The sequence below is a fragment of the Dromaius novaehollandiae genome, chromosome Z (assembly GCF_036370855.1).
Source record: "Dromaius novaehollandiae isolate bDroNov1 chromosome Z, bDroNov1.hap1, whole genome shotgun sequence".
NCBI classification, from domain to species: Eukaryota; Metazoa; Chordata; class Aves; order Casuariiformes; family Dromaiidae; genus Dromaius; species Dromaius novaehollandiae.
Window position 1 is genome coordinate 24,245,190 of NC_088132.1, and position 20,596 is coordinate 24,265,785.

General features: G+C 35.8%; 1 protein-coding gene across 1 annotated transcript in view; it reads right to left on the reverse strand.

The window, feature by feature from the left end:
- The window catches only part of PTAR1 (protein prenyltransferase alpha subunit repeat containing 1), a 43,525-nt gene that overhangs the window by 16,641 nt on the left and 6,288 nt on the right, over nucleotides 1–20,596 (reverse strand). Inside the window, exons 2-5 of the mRNA XM_026097803.2 lie at nucleotides 18,901–19,070; nucleotides 10,010–10,076; nucleotides 4,776–4,880; nucleotides 758–971 (exon numbers count right to left, since the gene is read on the reverse strand). Coding sequence (XP_025953588.1) covers nucleotides 758–971; nucleotides 4,776–4,880; nucleotides 10,010–10,076; nucleotides 18,901–19,070 — 556 coding nt within the window. The remainder of the gene's footprint in view (nucleotides 1–757; nucleotides 972–4,775; nucleotides 4,881–10,009; nucleotides 10,077–18,900; nucleotides 19,071–20,596) is intronic.

The following is a 20,596-nucleotide window of genomic DNA, read 5'->3' on the forward strand; positions in this document are numbered from 1 at the left end:
TATGATGACAAAAAGCAATGACTTCTGCTAAAAGTGTGAGTGATGGCCTCAGCCTAATACAAACAAGGAATTCACTTAACAGCTTAGAAACCATAATATTATAAAACTGCCTCTGTAATTTTAGATCATGCCATATCAATTAATTCTACTTACAACAGGTGTCTGAATGTTTTAGATGTTACCAATGTGACTTGAAATTTTCCCCATTGCATAAGACATCCCTGCTGAAGCTGAAACAGCACTCAGTATAAGCTCTGCCAAAAGATGCTCCTGGAGCTGAAGAAACCTGTTACAAGCACAATTATGTTTTCTCTATAACTCCAACACTTTTTTCCTAACATTCAATATTCTGACACCATAAAGAAGCAGAATAAAGGTAGCACAGCAAGAAATCACATTACACTATGAAAATAGTATGTGTCACCTATTATCTTTCCATTCTACTACGAACTTCAAGTTCACCACTAGAGATTTAATCTTCAGCTGTCCCTTCTTTGTTTCAGCTCCCACAGTCCTATCTACCACCTACCAATTCATTAAGACTAAGTACCAACAGCTGGGCAGAAGCTATATTGGCAAGAAAAATCCAAAATGGCACTCCCTACTGCAGTATTTTGCCCAGTCTTTTTAAAATTCCTATCTGCCCATGCTAACTTAAAAGGATACTCTCCCTCCATGTCATAGACCTGTTTGGCAAACCACTCTTCTTTTTTTAAAAAAACAAAAACTTAAAACTTTATTCAATATCATATTATACCTTGACAGTCAGCTTTCCCAAGTGCTGCAAAACCCAGATGCGATGGGACCAGGCATTGTAGTTGCTTGGATATCTCCCAGCAGCTTCAGAGCAGACATCCATTTCTTCCTGTACTAGCCGGTGAATTCTCTCCACAGGTGCTGCTCCCAAATTTCCTTTAGTCACAAGAGTGGGCAAGGAGTTTTCCTGAATTAGTTGTTGCAGCACCCATCGTCTGGTTAAATAGTGTACAACGTTAATGATGTGAGCGGAATTTTAAGGAAAAAAAATGTTTTTTCATTTATATTGATCAAGCAAGCTTTACTGAGATTTCCTTTATTTGAGCTAACTTCTAACTAGAGGCTGAATAAAAAGGAAGTAAATCATCTGAGCTATTCCCGTACTGAAAGCTATTTCTTTACAATCACATTCCACAGTAATCTACATTTCCAGCTGTATTTGTTTGTTCACTCACTCTAAGTTGTCACAGCTACTTACAGCATACTAAAAAAAAAAGGAAATAGCAGCATGTTTAGGAAAAACACTGCTAGAACTGGCTGCATGAGATTTCTGATAAACACCTCTTTCAGAAACTTCTGTAGCATTAAAACAAAGTTTAAAAACTGCACTTCATGTTTCCTTTTAACATCTGTCAGTACTACTCACAGCAAGCAAAATTAACTTCTGTACATTAACAGGACAAAGAAAGTGCAACAAGACTGAAGGCTTTAAGGCTTATGGGCATAAATGAAACAAATATTTTTATTACCTAATTATATACATTTGATTTGAAGTCACCAAGACAAACAATGATTCCTATATATGGCTTTTTATTTTGGATTCATTTTTAGTTGAATTTTTAAATGAGAACTGCATTTTGAGAGTTGTCTTCAGTATTGCGGAAAATGTATATCTGGAAACTCTTCAGAAAACTAGAAAGGATCACAGTTGTTAAGACTTTCATGCAGTAGCATGCATCAGGAAAATGGCTATGGGACCCCCAGGAACCCTCTGGAAAGCTGGCCATCCTTAGGACAGTGAATCTTTCTTATCTTTTTTTTTCCCCTCCCATTTGGTACTAGCTCACAGCAGTTTCAAAAGCAGCTAACAGATACTTTCAGAAAGGTGGCAACCTTTAGGAAAAAAAATCTTAAAATTAAGAGGAATTATATTTAAAAAAAATTTGGCACTCCATCTGCTTTTTCCTCTTATTTGAAAGCATATATAATATTCCTGTTTGCTAGTATTATTATATATTTATAATGTGTTTGTCTAATTTCAGTTATTATAAGCAAGATATAAACTGGAAGACAATAGTGAGGATAATTTACTAGGATGTAATTTTTCAATTGACTGTGAGTCTCAGCAGAAATAAAAAGCGGTGCATTCAGCCTGCATTCATACACTAGATTCCTGTATAACATTCACTTGAACTAAAGATGTACAGCCAAACAAACCATGCTCTTTGACTGTTATATGATTTTATTTTTTGAAATGAAGTGTAGTAATTTTGCATATGTAATTTTTGCCCTTTAAAAATGTCTGATTTGAACTCGACCATTTAGTGTTTCTGAACTTGAATCAGCAGATATGTAAGAAAAGGGAAGTTCTAAAAACATTTAAGCAGGAAAACTGAATGAATAGAAAGTCACTCCTTAAAAGAAGGATAAATATTATTTCATTAATATTGATTTCTTGGTAAAATCATATACTAAAAGAGACAATGAAAGACAAATTATCTTAATCCTAAAATTATTTGTTTCTTAAAAGGAGGATTGTTTATAAAACAAGGAATTTGGATAAATGAGAAACAGAAGCGTGTGAAAAAATATAGACTTCATAGTCTCTGGTTATGACAAAAAATAAAATCAAGTCTGAGCTATTCTCTAGACTTTTTCATGGGAAAAAAAGAAAGTCAAGCACTACCTCAGAAGATCTGTAATATATATCTTCAGTACCTACCTACTGAATATCATTGTATTATTGCAGAGGTTTTAAAGAGATTTTTTGCTCTAACAAATTTGGAGAAAAGAAACATCTGATTTTTTCTTTCTCTGTATATATATTCCTATCACTATTATTTAAGATATAGCAAGCTTGAGAAATGTCTTATTTAGGCAAAATGTATCTAAAAGGTTCAGTTTCTGGAATTACAGTAAATGAATGCAGGATTACTTGATGACAATTGTGCAATCAGTAGATATACTGATGATATATGCACAAGATCTATATAAAACTCCCCAAAAGTTATGAAATGAGTTGCAAAATGCAATGCAAAATGCATATGGCAAACTGTGGGAGAGATGCTTTGACAGCGATATTTAGTACATATGCCACGTATATGAAAAAAAGTTTTGAATATATTTTACTGAACTTAATTGCTCCATTCAATTCTTTTGGAGTTGTTTGCAATTTCGTAGCATATAGTGACACAAAATACTAAACAGACCACTACAACGATGCAGAAAGAAAATTATGGCACATCTTGTTTTCTAACATGTACTATTAATCATGGTCAGGACAACTAAATCTGAACCAAACATTTGTGTAAATCTATTCTCAAATCTCCTTTTTTGTATTGATCAATCATGAGAAAGAGCAACTCATTACAACAGGAGTAAAAGTATTCCTATTTTAGGATTGCATTGAACTTACAGACAGAAATTTTTATTATTTCTAAGATGTAAAGATATATTAAGAACTTACAGTTCTGTTTAATTTCGTAAGAATGTATTGTTCATCAAAATAAAACACATGGCACCAGGTTCAGCATGAGTTACATGCTGAAATTAGTTTTCCAACATTGGCTACTATGTAGGTAGGACTAAACCATGGCAAACGGCAAGATTTTTCCCCCCTCATTATTTCTACATGCTCCTTTTGCTCCATATAATGCAGTCAGCCAGAGTGAATAAAATGGTAATGATGAAAAGCAGTTGGAGAAGAACAAAATAAAAAGTCAAGATTGCAAAAATTCATTAGCTTTGTTGCTACATCAACACTACTAAGAAAGAAATTAACAAATTACGTGGGTGCTTATAAGGTAGATAAAATTTAGTAATATAAAATGTATTACATTCTATGTTAAAATTCAGGATTTTATGTCTATGCACACATAAAGAAGAGTTTACCAATAACTCCCACTTCCAAGAATTTGTATGTTATCAGTAAGACTGAAGCTTTATTTAATTCTTGATAAAACCTGAATCCCTAAATGGGATGGTATCAACCTTTTGTTGTTCTAACACTGGACACACAAAATGTAAACATTATGAACTGCCTTCTAATGTGTTATATTCAAATCTCTTTAAGGCTGTCTATAAAAGGATGAATTATCATGTTAAAATAAATATATATAAATATGCATATACGAGGAATTTTTATTACAAAATTAAGCAATGTATCCATATTTTACTCATTTGTGCTACACATTATATATACACTCAATCACAACTGAGTTAGCCTCGTGCATTTGAGCAATAATGGAGTGATCTTTTCAAAAAAATGTGCCTTGTTATTTCAATGCTCAGTAATGGCGATGACTTAATGACACTGCATAAGTTAGACATGACAAAAATAAATTCACCATGCCAAAAAGACCATAATGGAACAGAAAAGAGCCCAACTTCAGTTACAGGAATTAACAGTTTCTTGTCTTTCTAGAATGCCTGTAAGTAAGCAATATGGTACTAAATTGGGGGGGAAAAAACCCAACAATGCTCATATACTCACTGTTATTTGAATCAGAATTGTCAAACAGAATTTTAGGTGCTGCAAGAAATGATAAACCATTAGGAAAAGTAATCCCCCCATCCAAAGTTGTATTAAAAATATGCAACATAAACTAAAATCATTATGCACCTTTTTAAGTACTAAATATAGAAAGGTGTCTTCAAAAGCCAAAGCACTCAATTTTATGGCTGGATCAAAGAATTTGCTATATTTCTACATTTCCTTCATCTATCACTCTCCTTAACAGAAGAAAAACTGGGAAAAAGGTTTAAATTTTGGGAGATAATACAAGGCAACAAAAACAAACCTATGAATCCACGTTTCTGGACTCTTTGGAAACTTGGTTAACGCCAGTTTTCCAAGATGCAAATCTTTAAGTGGATTTAAAGTGCCAGACAGTATTAATTCTTTCCTACAAGAGATAGAATAAATTTGTATGAATAAAAGATGTAACCCAAAAACAAAAGACAAATCCCAGTTACAAATAGAAAGGCATTTCCTTTGTAGCATAATACAACTTCACTATCAAGCTACAAGACTTTAAAAAGTCCTCAGTGGATTAACCCATTCCATTCCATCATATCAGGCACACCCTATTTAACAAGGCCCAAGAAAAATAAACTCTAATCAAAACACTGTATCTTAACCTGAACACACAAAACCTTTTGGTTCCCAAACCTAAGCAAAAATCAAGAGAGTCAAGTGTATTTGAGTATTTGTGTTTGTATTATCTGCATGCTCTAAAAGCATCTCAATAACACAAGCTACCTTTCTTTTTTTGGATAAACAACCTGAATATAGGGTTGTGTATGTGACTAAATATTACTTGCAAGTAGGGCCTTAGGTCACTCTGTACACCTGAAATGCAGTCATTCTTCCATGCAGCCTCCTCCTTCCTCCTTCCCTCTTTTTTTCCTCTCTACACACAATTTTTAAGTATGGTCCAAGATATGGTATCAAGGATTCCTAAATTTGAGGAAGGGGAAAATATATTAAATGTGTGTAGAATGTTTTAAACTTTACCAGAAAAGCAAAGGTACTTACATGTAAAACATAACTTCTGGATTTAATAAAAATAAAACAAAGATTTTACCCTAACAAAACAATGTTCATCCAGTCCACATTTTCTCTTTCTTTTGGCATGAAACTCCCTGCCCTACATCCTCTTTGTCTTTCTAGGTTAATTTAAAACTCTTACTGCCCTTCGCAAGTGTATTTTTAGACACTTTCCTGTCACCATGCACTCCAAAGACATTAGTCTCCATAGAGTAGATAGCTACTGTGAAGTGAAGATGAGAGCTGGTGCAGCAAAGTCCAAAGTTACCATATGTAGACAGGGAACGTGGAATTCCCAGAACCTCCAGAAGTCAAAACAGAACATGTAATATGGTTTTACAGTTATGGACTGAGTTGCACAAACAAATTGAAATAGTCTTTTGATGTGAATATTTACTGGCATTGCCTGTTTCGGACAGCCATGCATGGTTCATTCATTTGTTTTCAGCAGGAAACTGACCCACTCTGTTAGGTTTGGCTTTGCATTGCTTTACTTGAACTATCACTTACCCACTGACCCAGGAGCTAATGGAGGTAATGGTAAGCTTAAGCAATGCCTTATCTCAATGCAAGGAAATTGGTTACGTGTATACAATGCCTTTACTGACTGAAAGATGATCCCAGAGAACAAGGAGGGCAGTAGCCTAGACACATTTGTTGCTTCTGAATGAACGGTTGAACAAATCTGTAGGTAGGTTTTGCTCCTGATCTCCAGTCAGTAGAGAACTGCCTGAAGAGATCAGAGAACATAGTTACTGGGACATTTGTTTTCATCTGAATCAAGTACCAGTAGACTGATGTTTTTAGTAGGTACACGATAGATAATCCAGGCATCAGTCAGGAATTGCAGACTGGCCAGACTGTTCAGGCACGATACAGTTTCAGTGCTTTGCCTTTGCAAAATAGCCTAGAGAAAGACTCGGTGAATGGAAGTACTGAGGGAGGAAGAAAGAACTGACCCATTACTGCAATGCAAAAGGTGACATTTTGCTAAAAATCATCAACCACATAAACGAAGAAAAAGTGGCCTACATCATTCTAAAATTTAAAACAAATGCATGTACATATTTAACACAGATTAAGATTACCAGGCCAGCTACCTCTCAAAATGTAAACTCTTGGTGGGAATACTGTTCTCTCTATACTGAAGTATATTACCTGATAACAGGCTCACACATATTCATTCTTCAACTTCCCAAAACTTAGAGCAAATTTAGGAACATTATAGACAAGATTAAGTTTCACTGCCGCAGCAGAAAAAGCAGTTTCTAGCTTAACAGGTCTTTAAACATGAGACCCTCCCATTCACAAGTAAGGGGTTTCAGGCACAGGCATGACTAAAGTACTATATATCCCCAAATAAACTTTCAGGCTCTTTAAGTGAACATCTAACTTGGGATATATAATTTCCAGCTCACTTTTTGCCATTTGAACCATGGATAATTGTTCAGCCTTCAGAATTCTAGCTTACAAAGAAGATAATCTGAAATGCTTTTCAATTGCCTTAAGATATCAATGACTTGGAAGATGTCAGTGAAAACTCATGGGAAAGATAATATGACTTTCAGAGCTTCTTGTTATCTGACATTCTTTGACTTTCAATCAATTGTGCATTTCACCAAGTATATCAGCAAGAAAAATCATATATGTAGTTCTCTGCATTTCTGTGACAATTCCTTCACAGTCACTTACATAAAGATTTTGGTCATTTTAGCTTGGAAGATTTTTCAACTTCCAAAACCAGAAGATAACTGAAATAATAATAAATGGCTGCAAATGTTTTTTCCTCTTGTTGCCCATTCAGTATAAACAGGTTATTTTGTTGACTAAGCAATATTTTCTATTTCTTTTTTTCCAAGTGGCTGTTAAGTTGCCTCCGAGTTCTAAAAAAAAATTACATGTCTCATATTCCTTAGCATGCTTTGCTATGCCAAACAATTAGTTCTTGCTTGGTTCTCCTGGTTCCAGTTATACTTGCTGCCCTCCTATGCCTTCCCAGTTATTTTTAATTAAAATAAATAAATAATACACAAACCTTTACAGGCATAGACATTATGTAATTCCTAGTGTTGGAGTATCACCAAAGTCAAGATAGGTTATCTCTTCCTAGAAGGCAACACAGTGTAAGTTTTACCTTCTGCTGTGCATCATTAATCAGGTAAAACCTCCTGAGATTGTTAGCCAAGTCCAAGTGATCATTAGCCTGCCCCCCCCATAGTATTCCAGTCCCTTGCTCTGCTGAGTCCCATCTCCACTCCTATGAGGAGATTTCCTTTTCCTGCTTTCCAACAACTTTTTTCCTGTCTCTCCAAATTCAATGCTGTTGGGTCAGTTGCTACCTGTGAAGCTCTCAGCCATAAATATCTAGCAGAGAATTCAACACAGGAAAACAGAGACTATCTCAGCTGAAAAGGAAACAATACTATACCCTACAGGCAGCACTCTACAGGAAATGCTGCTGTTATAGAATTTTGGTAAATAATTATTACACTCTTTGTTTTTAGGGTTCCTAGAGTCCATAACACTTTTTTCCTCCCCAGACAAAATGAGGAATTTGTGTGTGGAGAAGATAAGATAGATCTGATGCAACAAAGACCTGTTAAGCAAAACGAAATCAATCATTCTACTGCAAGCAAAGTGCAAACTGAACACAATTATGCTCCCAGCTTATTCTAACTCACTGTAAGGTCATACCTTGCACATCTGTGTGGAACATAGTCTGTCTTCTACTTTGTGACCCTGTATGCCAGACACATCTGGCTAGCTTGATCTCTAATCTGGTGATAAGTAGCATTTAGTAGGTATTTCACAGAAAAGAAGAGAGGATGTAGTGTTTCAGCCGAGATCATGCCACTTAACAGTGCCTAGCTTTCAAAACTGTCAACTCCCAGCAGCAGCCTAAACCAATGTAGGTTTAGATTCGGTGTAGATTTAGATTCAGCTACCCTAACCTTGGTCAGGGTAGACTAAATGGAACATTCCACAGCTGTTGATGAATGGCTGATACAACACCAGGTTCTCTCTGAACACTACACAGCTGTTTCAAAGACACTTTAAAGGTCACAGAAGAGAAAACAATCCTTATTTATATCTCTAAGCACTTTTATTCCACGTGCAACTTTAAACTATTCATGTCATATATATCCTAGCAAACTCTTTCATCTGTCAAGCAGAAAAAAACCCACCAACTAATAAGGATGGACATATAGTGGATGCATTTTCATTTAAAAAAAAGTACTAAAACAAAAACCTGGATTCAGTTTTAAGCACCAACAAGGTAACATTGTTACAGTAGCTCTAGTATTTACATATGCTGCTGATTTTATTCTATCACTTTATATCTACACGGCAGTGTATCAAGGGTACACTTTTTCATGATATTAAGTTCTTTGTTATCACCTTCACATGCTTTTTCTTAGACCTGAGACAACTAAAAAATAAGGTCACAGTAGAATCCTTGGGAACTACACCAGCCGTGAAAGAAGAGCTGAATTTGCTGTATCTAGGGCTGATCACTTCCCAGAGATAACACCTTTCTAGGTCATTTTGTTCATTTTTCCAACTGTAATAGAGCATCTTAACTGCAAAAAGTCTATTTTTAATATTGAGAACACTCCCAGACACTAAGATATAATTTCCTGCCAATCTTCCAACCCCTCTAAAACTGTTCTTTTAAGACTGTCCCTAACCTTACCTATGCAGGAGAAAGCAAATATTTCCCTACCTGTGCTTGCTACACAAAAATAAGGTGCTGTCACTGGGATTACAAGGATGTAAGGAACTGTTGCTTCTGGGCATGGACAAGAGCAGGAGAGTAAATTCCTGCTCCTCTTCCATACAGAATCCTGAATAGCAAGATGCTGCAGCATGAGCAATAGTGAAGCTTCACTAACTCCAACAGGTACAAAAAAAGGAGAGGGGCGGGTGCAAAATGTGTCCAGGATAAAGCATTGCATCTTTCTCCCCTTCTTTCACAGTGTATCTACGTTGCAGAGCACTATGGAGTGCTATTTAGCTTTCATGAGCTGCAAGGATAAGGGCAGTAAATAGAACAGTTATCTCAAAAGGACTCAGGTATAGTATTAAAAGACAGCTAAAATGAGAACAGTGAGAAAACACAGCAGACATCAGTTGGGTGCTACATGATTTAGGGAAAAGGCTATGTCCAGCTAAAGGTTACAAATTGGCTTCCTTAACTGACAGGAGAGGAGCAGCCAGGCAACTTATCCAAAAAAACACAGACCAATTGTGTTTTCACATGCAATGATATAATCTTTAGCCTGCACTTCAGAGAAAACAAAAGCAGTGTGAATTATCTGAGAGACATACAGTACAGAATAGATTTTTTATAACTCTTTCAGCACTTACTAGCTGAAAAGCTGTGGCTGTGTCATCCAATACCACTTAAAACAAAGCTTACGGCTGACTCATATTTAAGGTGGTTGGCCAAAGTCTTTAGAATGCCGTCTGCTGAGGGCAACATACCTTACATTCCAAGCAGTGGTGAAATCTGGGTTCAGTAGCAGCAGCGTACATGTGATATCTATCAGTTCTAAGGGATTAAACAAAAAACCACAACAATTAGTAGTGATTCACACATAGCTATGGTGTTCTCACTGCATTCCTGCAGTTCCTGTCCTTCCTGAAAGTCTCTTCTCCACTGGCTCCCTTATCTAGGATGCCCACCTATACAAAGTATTGCTCAGTCTCATTCCAGAAGAAATGCTAGCTTAATTGAAGAGGAGCATGTGACCAGTTTAGCTCCCCTTTCCTTGTTTGAAATAATGAACTTCTATTGTGCTAACAAAAGTCATAACTAAGAAGTTTGCAGCTGGAAGTTTATGACCTTTACCTGTAATGCTATAGTCAAAAATATAGCATGTTCTCAGGGACAGAGATCACACAGAATCTTTGAGAACTCAGTGATTTAAATTGCAGGCACGCAGTTTAAGTCACAAACACAGAATTATTCAAAGAAAATTCAACAACTTTGGAGTGACAGTGACATAAAAAAAATACTATTTCATTCCAGTCTGAGCTGCAGATGGCTTCTCTATGCTGTACAGTTACGAAAAGTATATATACTATAAGAACTACATCTAGGCAAATGAAACACTGTAACCATGAATCAGGATCATGGAGTAAATTCAGCTATCTGGCTGCATAGCTATGTAACAGACAATACTTTCCATTCATTCTGAAATGACTGCCTTGCTTCACACTGAGGTACTATGACTAATTCACTAAATAAAGAACAAACAGAGGTGTCTATAATATTTGTTTATATCCCTTTAACCATGGCACAGTGTAGATATACAATACACAAATTTTAACAGTGTCTTAAAAACCAAGAACGAGGTATGTGGCAGCTGACAATGGAGGAGTAATACCATTGTAACCTAGTCTCTCCTTCTCCCTTTGCATTCCGCTGCACCAGTCAAGCAGTTTGATCCCGAAAGTAAAAAGCATAGTGCATGAGGCTTTTCAACATAAAACACACTGACAACCTTCAGTATGTCAAGTTTATTTCCTTAACCTCTACTCTCAGGAGACAAAAGATCAGCTCAGCTAATCTGTCTTTACAGTTGCAATTCTTAAGTTTATATGGTAATTTTATGATTAAGTAAGAACAAGACAAAGTTTTCTTCAAAACTGAATACAATTATCCAGGCTTTTACTGCCAAGAATGTTTGGTCAGATTCCCTCCTGCTAATCCTACACTTAATATACTAAATAGACCACACTAAATTCCATGCAATTTCCAGCAAACAGGAGTCACTGCACTACTTTTTAAGGAAAAAAAGGAAAAGGAAGAAGGGGGATGTCTCATAGAACTAAATCTCTGTTGCTCTGTTAATATGACTGTAAAATCGAAGTAAAAAAAAATCCACTGATAGTATAAAACAACAATGGAGCATATTAATGCAAAATGCACAGAGAAGTGACATCATATATCTTTCAACTGAGATGTTTTTCAGGAAAATAAGCTGTTAGCCAATATTTAAGAAATGGGCCAAAAAGTGTAACACCTTTCCACTTAATATACTTACAGTATATTACTGTATGACTAATTGTTCATATATATCCAACAAAGTAATCTGTGTTTCCCATAACATTCCCACTTAGGAGAACATGTTATGTTATTATATTACTGTAGTGGAAAAAAATCTTCAGGGCGCTTGGCAAATTTTACACTTAGCTTTTATGGTGATATTTGAAAAAATTATCTGAAAGAATTAATTCTACTTTGTATTTCATGTTTTGTAGTTAAGGGCTTTTCCTCCCCCCACAATAAAACGTTCCCTTTTGAAAATCTCTTTGTTGCCAGGGCATGAATGTTTCTAACCTGATAGAATACCTGTAACTTCTGAAACACTGCCTAAACAAACAATGAAAATTCTTTGACTTACCCATCCCTGAACCAGCGAAGTACCTAAACACCTACTAAACAGATTAAATACCTATCTAAACAGATAAATTGACCAAATGAAAGTTCCAGGATTACTCACATATTTAAATTAAGCATCTATTAAGTGTTTTGCTGGCTACTGTTTCAATTTTATACAAGAAAAGCCTGAGAGGCAACATGTAACAAAGCAGCACTAATTTTATAAGGAAAAAAATATACTGCATTGTGAGCTCTGGTTGTTCTGTGTACATTTTCCATTTCATCTTCTCAAAATATTAGTAGTTATTCCATCTTTTTAAGATCTCTCAATGGCAGATATGCATATATATAATCAAATTCTCTGAGTATGCCGCTATTATTAACCTAGTGTCACAAACAAGACATACACATAGAAAGCTTCCTGCCTTTCAAAATGCAGTGGGGCAAGAACTAATAAAAACTCTTCCAAGGTAATATAAATCTTCCCCTTTACATCAAATTCACAGTATTTACAATATGGCAACCAACAGTTTCTTGTAGGGAAGAATTCAGGGATTACAACCTTTGTTGCTAAATGGAAAGCAAGGCTAAACAATGTGGGCTATTCCATTTTTACCCTATTCAGCCAATTGTCTCTCCAACTGGTGATTATTTAAAATACAAAAACAAAAAAACACCTTTAATATTAGCTTTTCCCCAAGACAAAAGTCACATGCATCTTAAACTTATTTAAGTTATGTTTAACCTAAATTACTAGCAAATTGCTGGCTTAATATACTTTAAAACAAATAATAAAGCATTTGGAACACCAAATCTATGCTCATTAACACCTCCCATTATTGAAGAATATACTGAACTATATTTTCAGTTACTTTTTACATTGGCAGGAAGTCCGTAAGCTGCACCTAAAGGCTCCAACGCTTCTGCTCAACCATGGATGTACCTACCCAACAGGACAGTAAAATAAAGGAGATCTGTCTGCAGGACCTTTTCCATTTATTACAGCTGAAAGGTATGCAGTCAATGAAACTGCAAAATGTAGGATAACAAAAAAACAGAGGAACAGCAGAATGCTGAGAAAAAGAATGGAATTAGAGCACAGAGACTCTGACATAAAAAAAATTCTTAGCTTTTGAGAATTTGATTTTTAGTAATTATTAGTTACTATCAGTGTCTATCCCATGGCAGACAAGCTATGTTAAGTGAAACATTATTACAGCCTAGTTCAATGTCTTTCAAATACTTTTTAAGAATAATTTTGATAGCTTGCATGACTCCACTTTGAAGGGTACAGTTTGTTTATACTACTACATCACGACTCCCAGTTTACATGGTTATTCTGGTAATGTCAAAGGTCAGGAAGAGCATCAAACTGAACTCAATTTAAACAGAAGTATGTCTACCATTTTTTCTGTTTTCCCACTACAGAGGTCTAAGAAAAAAAATTCAATGTATCCTGAAAGTTATCAAAGGAAGGAAGCAGACAAAAGGAAAAACTCAAAACAATGCCTTGTTCTTTCAGTTTTATTATCTTTGACATTATCTGTAACAAATAACGGATGAAGATTTCATGAAGTGTGAATTCTGAGCCAGAGATGTCACAATGACACAATTTTAGTAACCTCTGTACCTCTGTAGTAACCTTTTCTGCAGAAAGTCATATGTCAGATATGGCACACAACAGTAGTAGCTGCCAGCTAGTTCCTTCTGTGACAGTCACAAAAAACTGGCATGTATCTTGTAATTACCAAAGCACTTTCTGATGAATCGAGTTTAAACAAAATATACCATCACGGGTGCTCACAGCACACAGATCCTTTGGTACATCAACATTTCACCAATTGCAGAAGGACACGTATGCCAGTATGCTTTTAGCTCATTTTCTTTTCAAATATAGTTGTATTCAAATTTTTGTTTTTGTAGGTGTATCACACTCAGATGTGCTTTTCAGAGAAATGTTGTCAAAAAGGAACCACAGATTTACAGAGAGTAAGTTGCTCAAAGGGACAAAAGGGCTTAACACTTCTGATGTAATATCACAAGGGTGACGAACCTACCAAGGCAGATCACGGACATATAGAATCTGGGCCAAGGCCATTAGGCTGCCATTATGTTGTTCCCCTGCTATAACCATTTATTTCATTTTTTCTTGAGCAACTGGCACTTGCAGATCCCCAGCTGAACCATATTAGCAGCCTGAAATTATTTTTTACACACTAACATTTCCAGTGTCAAAATCAAATTCTTTTCATGTTGTCAGAGAATAAAGCAAATTAAAAATAAAGTGGCAGTGAAATATGTAATTTTGACAATATGCATAACAGAATACCCTGCATCAAAAAAATGAAGATATCTGAACTGATTTCAGACAACCAAACAACTTGTAATAATACAAATAATATATATGCATAAATTTAAAAATGTTGGAGAAAAATTATTGTGAAATTAGGATTTCTAAATTTCTTCAGTTCAGGCTGATGGGAACAATAGCAAGAGGAATTAGTTATGATTCCGGATTCCAACACACCTTCTTATTGAAGTATACAAAACAAACCATGACTAGATTAAACATCTGTCATGGTAAACTATCAATGGAAGACTATAAATCACTTGCTTTTTCTAGGATCCTGCCAGAAAAATATCAAATGCCACATCTGAAACCATATGCTTGAATCAGGACCCTGTTTTTCCTCTCTTTTGTATTTAAAATGGTTTATGGTAACTCAAACGCTGCAAAAGAGTTGATGGGAGACTACAGTTGCAATCACTGGCAGTTACAGGTATCGACAGAATATGCAACTGAGTTTGGCAGCAGTGATAATCAAATCTATCTTCTCATTATATTCAGAAAAATACAACTATCATGTAAAACTCCAAGTACACAGGAGTTATGTCTATGAAAAAAATATTGAGGAAAATCCTTGAGAATATTATATTCCAAATGTACGAAAAGGTAGTATCTCTTAGCAAGCTATGCCTATTTAAACTACGTTAAAAACAATTCTGTAACCTCACCTGAGAAAAACTTCTGCCTTCATTCCCTCCACCACTATAGTTCAGTTTCTGCAAAAACTCTCTATCAAATGTGGAACTCATTTAAGGCTAAGGCATACTAAATGCTATAAGCTATACATAGCCTTACAAAGAGGTTATCAACATTGTGACATCCTTACAATATTTTATAGTAGTGACAAACAGAAATGTCAAGAGACATGAAAAGGTTATAGACCATCTCTTCTCATATGTTTTACATTGGCTTTTGTAATTAAAGTAACAAACGAGAAAGGAGTTTCTCTTTAAAAGAAGAAAGCCAAACAACTCTCAACAAATCTGGCAGAAATCTGAACTTCACACCACTCCAGTATTTATGTGACACAGTTCTGTGATCTGCATTTTGACAGGAAAGCCTCTGAGAGGCTCTGGCCAGGTGTAGGAGGAGTGAAAGATCTTCCAAATAGTTAAAGCATGCTTGCCATTCTGGCTGAACAGGCAGGTGCTGATTGCTGCAGTCACTGCTAGTGTCACAGCAACGAAGTACCCCAACCTGAGTAAACAGACCAGGGTGCCAGGGAATTACAATCCAGCTGCCTTTTTACTAAAAAAAGAACTACTAGTTGCCTCCTTCCTCTAAATGCAAGAATGCAACAAACTTTGACTCAATGGTTTAAACTTCACCTAGAGGCAAAGAAAAGGTTTTGGCTGTGTGGCAACTTCTAGGGCAGGACATTCTTGTAACAGTTCACACTTAAATGAAAAATTTCCATGCAGATCTGCAGCATAATCAAAATACATCTTGCCAGGTTCTGTATTCTACCTTGGATGTGCAAAAACAACTGTATGAAAAAAAGCAAGTTTCGCTTTGTAAATGTTAAAATTCGCTTCTGACTACTTATCAGAGTCAACATAATTTCTATTCCCTATATTAAAGGTTCCATTGAATTTTATAATTGTATGCATCACAAACTCTGAATTTGCAATTGGATCACAATTACTGGTTTCTATCAGAACTGAGTATATCAGCAGTAACTTGGTAGCAGTTATCAAAGAGATTCAGGTCTTACTATGTCTAAACATAAACCACTGTATCTATAGACCAGGTAACAAACAGGAGTTGCTTGCATTAGAAATACACATCCCTAAGAACAAAGACTTCTAAAGAAGGAAGATTTTTATAATGGGAAAGAATGCTCAATAAAATAAATAATATGAAAACAATAAAGGGACAAATGTAATATTCACAAAGTCCAGAAAACACTTTCCTTAAGCCTAAGGGCATGATGTAAACCTTCTCTTGTGCAAACCACATGGGCAAACCCAAGAAAGATATTTTGTTAGGCATAAAGAAAATTCAGACAATCAATAGGTCAGTCATATGACATACCACATGAAAATACTTCAACTTTCCTAAACTACTTTTTGCATACAGAATCAATTCCAAGTATCAGGACAGACCCTTGTTGCTCCAGTAACTCTCAGGCACTCAGCACCCAGCAGGCACTGGTAGACGGTACATTACCAGCAGTACGGGTTCCTCTGTATCATAGCCTGGCTTGCAATCAGGTTATAAAGTTTTGATGTATGACCTCTCCCTGCCCACAGGAAAGCAAGCATGCTCATACTCATATTCTGAGCCTTCTCTGCCATTCAGCAGTATTCTTTGCAAAATGCTTGAGTTGTGTATCCTAGCGGTTGTAATAAGGAATTAAAGTCAGTTTAATAACCATAGGCTCTGCTCTCAGGCAAACTAAAGCAGACAACATTACCTTAAGAATGCTCCCCTGCCAAGATTTACTGAAGACCCCAATCTTCTTTCTTTCTTTGTCCAGAATATACAAGATGCTCAAATACACAAGAAGCCTCTAGCAAAGTTTTTGTCTGCAAATAAATTAACATTCCCAGAATAGACTAACACCATCTGACTGTCCCTTATACTACACTTCAGTATTGGAAAGTGCACAATTGGCTTTATCCACTTACAGTGAGGCAGGAGAGTACGCAAGAGTATGGCACATGGCATTTATATCAAGAAAAAGATGTTACCAAACAGGCCTCTTTTCCTAACCTACACAGACCTCTCCTCTCAAAACCCATCTATTGAAGGTAATACAGCATGTTAGTTGTATGAAGATGAGATTCATATTATCAGTGTTTTCAAAATTACATCGGATATCTGCTAGCGTTCCATCATTTAAAACATTACTGTTTAACCTACAAATTCCTCCTGGAATCCAGCAACTAAGGAGGCTGCCTTTGGGCCAATACCATTTGCCATGGTTGCAATCAATGTGACCTAATGGATTATAGCTGTTGAACACATTCCAAGAGAGGAATCAGAACAAAAATGAGTGTAACAGTTTGGCATCTTAAATTCACTGTTGCATAGCATTTACATTTTCCAAGATTCTGGAAGAAACACACACACACACAAAAGCGTAAAGACAAATACTTGTTGGTAGAACGGTGCACTGTGCAGTTAGATTCTCAGTTTCAGTGTGTGCATAATGCAAACAAAAAGCTAAATAGCCTGAGACAGACATTTTAATGTACAATGCAACATCCAGCATTCTATGCATTAATTTCATGCAAACAGAAAAATATAAGGTATGGTAACAGCCTGTAGTTAAAATCCAAGTGCATGTAATATACTGAAGAGCTGAACTATGTGCGCTGGTTTCTGGATATTCCTTGACATAACAGATGCCCCTATTTGTGGGACACAAAAACAGGAGGAATGCTCTAGCAGCTGAAAGACACTAGAAAGAAGCTTCAGAAGGAACATGAACAAACACTAGAAACATGAACCTGAGAGAAGTCTAAAGAAAGAATATTTTTTTAGGCTGACTGCTGCTTAGAAGAGACCTGTAGCCATGAGCTAAGAAACTACAGCTATCCTTTTTCATTCCTACTTTAAACAAAAAGAATATCATGTAAGCAGTCAAATATATCTGATGTCACACTTGCTTATAATCACTTTCTTCTGCAAATGGTGTGTCCCAGAAACTGAGGTTCACAATTTTTTCCACTTAGCTACTTCAGATGCCTCACAAATAATTTTGGTCACTGCTACATGAATTCCTGCTTTTCCTGCAGATTACTGTGTGAACACCTATGTAAATGTCTGCACTGCTGAGGTTCTCTTCCTCTTAGCGGCATTAGATTTTTTTTTTCCCCTCTCTCTCTCTCAAGATCCAGGTCACTAGTCTACCTAATTATTTTACTTTCAGTAAGCAAGCATTATGTGCATCATGAATCAAAACTAAAAAAAACTCTCCATATTGATCTCTTTTCTTTCCTGGTTCTCATTCACAAGTACTCAGCATGATCTTGTGACTTCATGAAAAACTTTCCAGATAAACTATTAACTGTTTTTTATCCACAGAGGAAATTTTAATAAACGATCTATCAATTCCTCCTGAGAAAAACCTCCCAGCTTTTTTGTGATGCTCTGCAAATGAAGCAGAACTTCTCCATTCTACTTGCATGAGCAACATTTCTCATTAAATAACTTCCAAAATATAAAACATATACGGAAGTGTTTTCATGCAAGTAAAACAAATGAACCCCCCCCAAAAAAGATAAAGGTGAAAAAAAAAAAAGCTTTACAATTACCAAATTGCTTGGACACATGATTTCTGGGACCCCTAAATCAGAAAAACGTCACACTTGTTGCTCACTTCAGATTCATACATCACCAGAGCTGTCCTTCTGACTCAGGAAAGTAGGACAAAATTCCTTCTTTAGACAGAAATGTTATTTTCCTAAACCACTCAAGGGAAAAATCTCTCTTTAGCTATTCCAACTTGGACAAGAAAGAGTAGATTTGCATTTTCAGCAGAGCAGCACTGTAACATGTAGGTCGACATTCGGTCACCATAATATCCTGCATAACAGGTTAAAATGACCTTAAGAAGGGCGAGTGTAGTATCACAAAAAGTAAAAAAGATTGTGCATGTAGAATCACATAAGATTTTGCAACTGAGTAACTTACCATCCTTGTTCAGCCATTGTTTTCTTTGTCTGTAGAGGAGAAGTTTATTGTGGACATATGGCAAAAGAAACTTGACACACCAGCTCTCCACACCAAGCTTGTTTTCCACCAGGACTATAGGGCTCCGGTTATACCTGGCTTCAGGGCAGGGTATTAATCCAATTTCATCTCTTCAAAAACACAAAGAAATATAGTTAAACTTATTTGCAGTATTTATCAAGTATTTTTCTCAACATAACAGTGTCAGTTCTTCCCGCCCCATTGGCCCATCACCTTTTTCCTTGCCTTTACCTAAGGCTCAATCATTATCCTCAATTTATCCTTTATTCTTACTGGACTGCAGGTGCTATAAAATACATCTTCAAAAAAGCCTTCTGCAAAACTCATGCAGTAAGTTAATTTGGCAAATAAATAATTCACGTGTTTTAAAGCATGAATAAAGATTTAAATTGAGCAAAACTAATGTGTTTTATATCTACAAGATTTATTCAGATAGAGTATAAAAGCCAATTGTGCTTTTCAGTTCAGAGTCATTAGGACAACTTATATCAGCCCCCCAATGCTCTGCTGATAGAAAAAAACAGGAATATTTTAGGATATGCTGAAAACTCTAAAAGTAATTGCCACAATAGATGTGCAAACATAAATTTAAATCCTTTACATGTTTTCTAAGAAGACTGCTTTTGCTGATTCCAGCTCTTACCTTAAAATTAATTAGAAAAGTTATATCACATTTCCTAAAAGACCCTGTCAGGTGAAGACTCTTTTTTGTATTTTTAGTTTATCACCTAACTACTTTAACCTAGCTGAAATAACATGAATAATTCATTTTGTGAGGTAGATGTGATGGAGCTGTAACAACTGCTACCACAAGGAAATGGGGCACATTAATTGATACAGTCATCTGACTGACAGAAGCTATCAAGATGTGTTCAATGAAGCAGAGGATGTGTGACAAATTGCTCTGAAACCAAAGTTCATGCAAAAGAAAATCACATTCTGTCTTTCATACTGTTAAGAACACACAAAGCAAGGTGTGCATTCCCACATGTACACATTTCAACTCCCGTTTTTCCTTTTCCTATGCAAGGCATCCGGTTGAACAAGTAAAAGATTTGAGTCAGAGAGGCCACTCTGACTAGATTGTGACTTAATAAAAGGTAATGATGTTCTGAGTTTTAACCAGCTTTAACAGACAATGATGGCCACAGAAATTCATACAAGCAAACAAAGCAGAAGAAACTCAAGCTTTTTAGTTTCAAAGTAATTAATCTTTTTTTTCACTTTTTCCTTGCCTTTCTCTAACACATGAATGTTACAGAAGCTTTCAACAGCTTCTTAAAACCAGACAGGGACTGCCAGTTATTCACATTCATTGAGACAAAATGCAACATTATTCTGTACTTTCTATTATGCATGATTTCACCATCTCCTCTTGTTTAGTGGAAAAATTCTGTTGCTGAGGAGGGAGATTATCAGATCTCAGAAAAAAAAAATCTGTTATCACCTCAGCTAGAAAGACACTAAATTCTCCACCTTATACTTTCTTTGTACAAGGTCTAGAAATACACTCCAAGTGTCAACCCCATAATCTGAATTTGATTTTATGTTGTTACTGGATAATCTAAATGTACTGATTGAATTCTGTGTCCTCATGACTAAGCTAATAAAAAATAAACAAGCGCATGGTGTCACT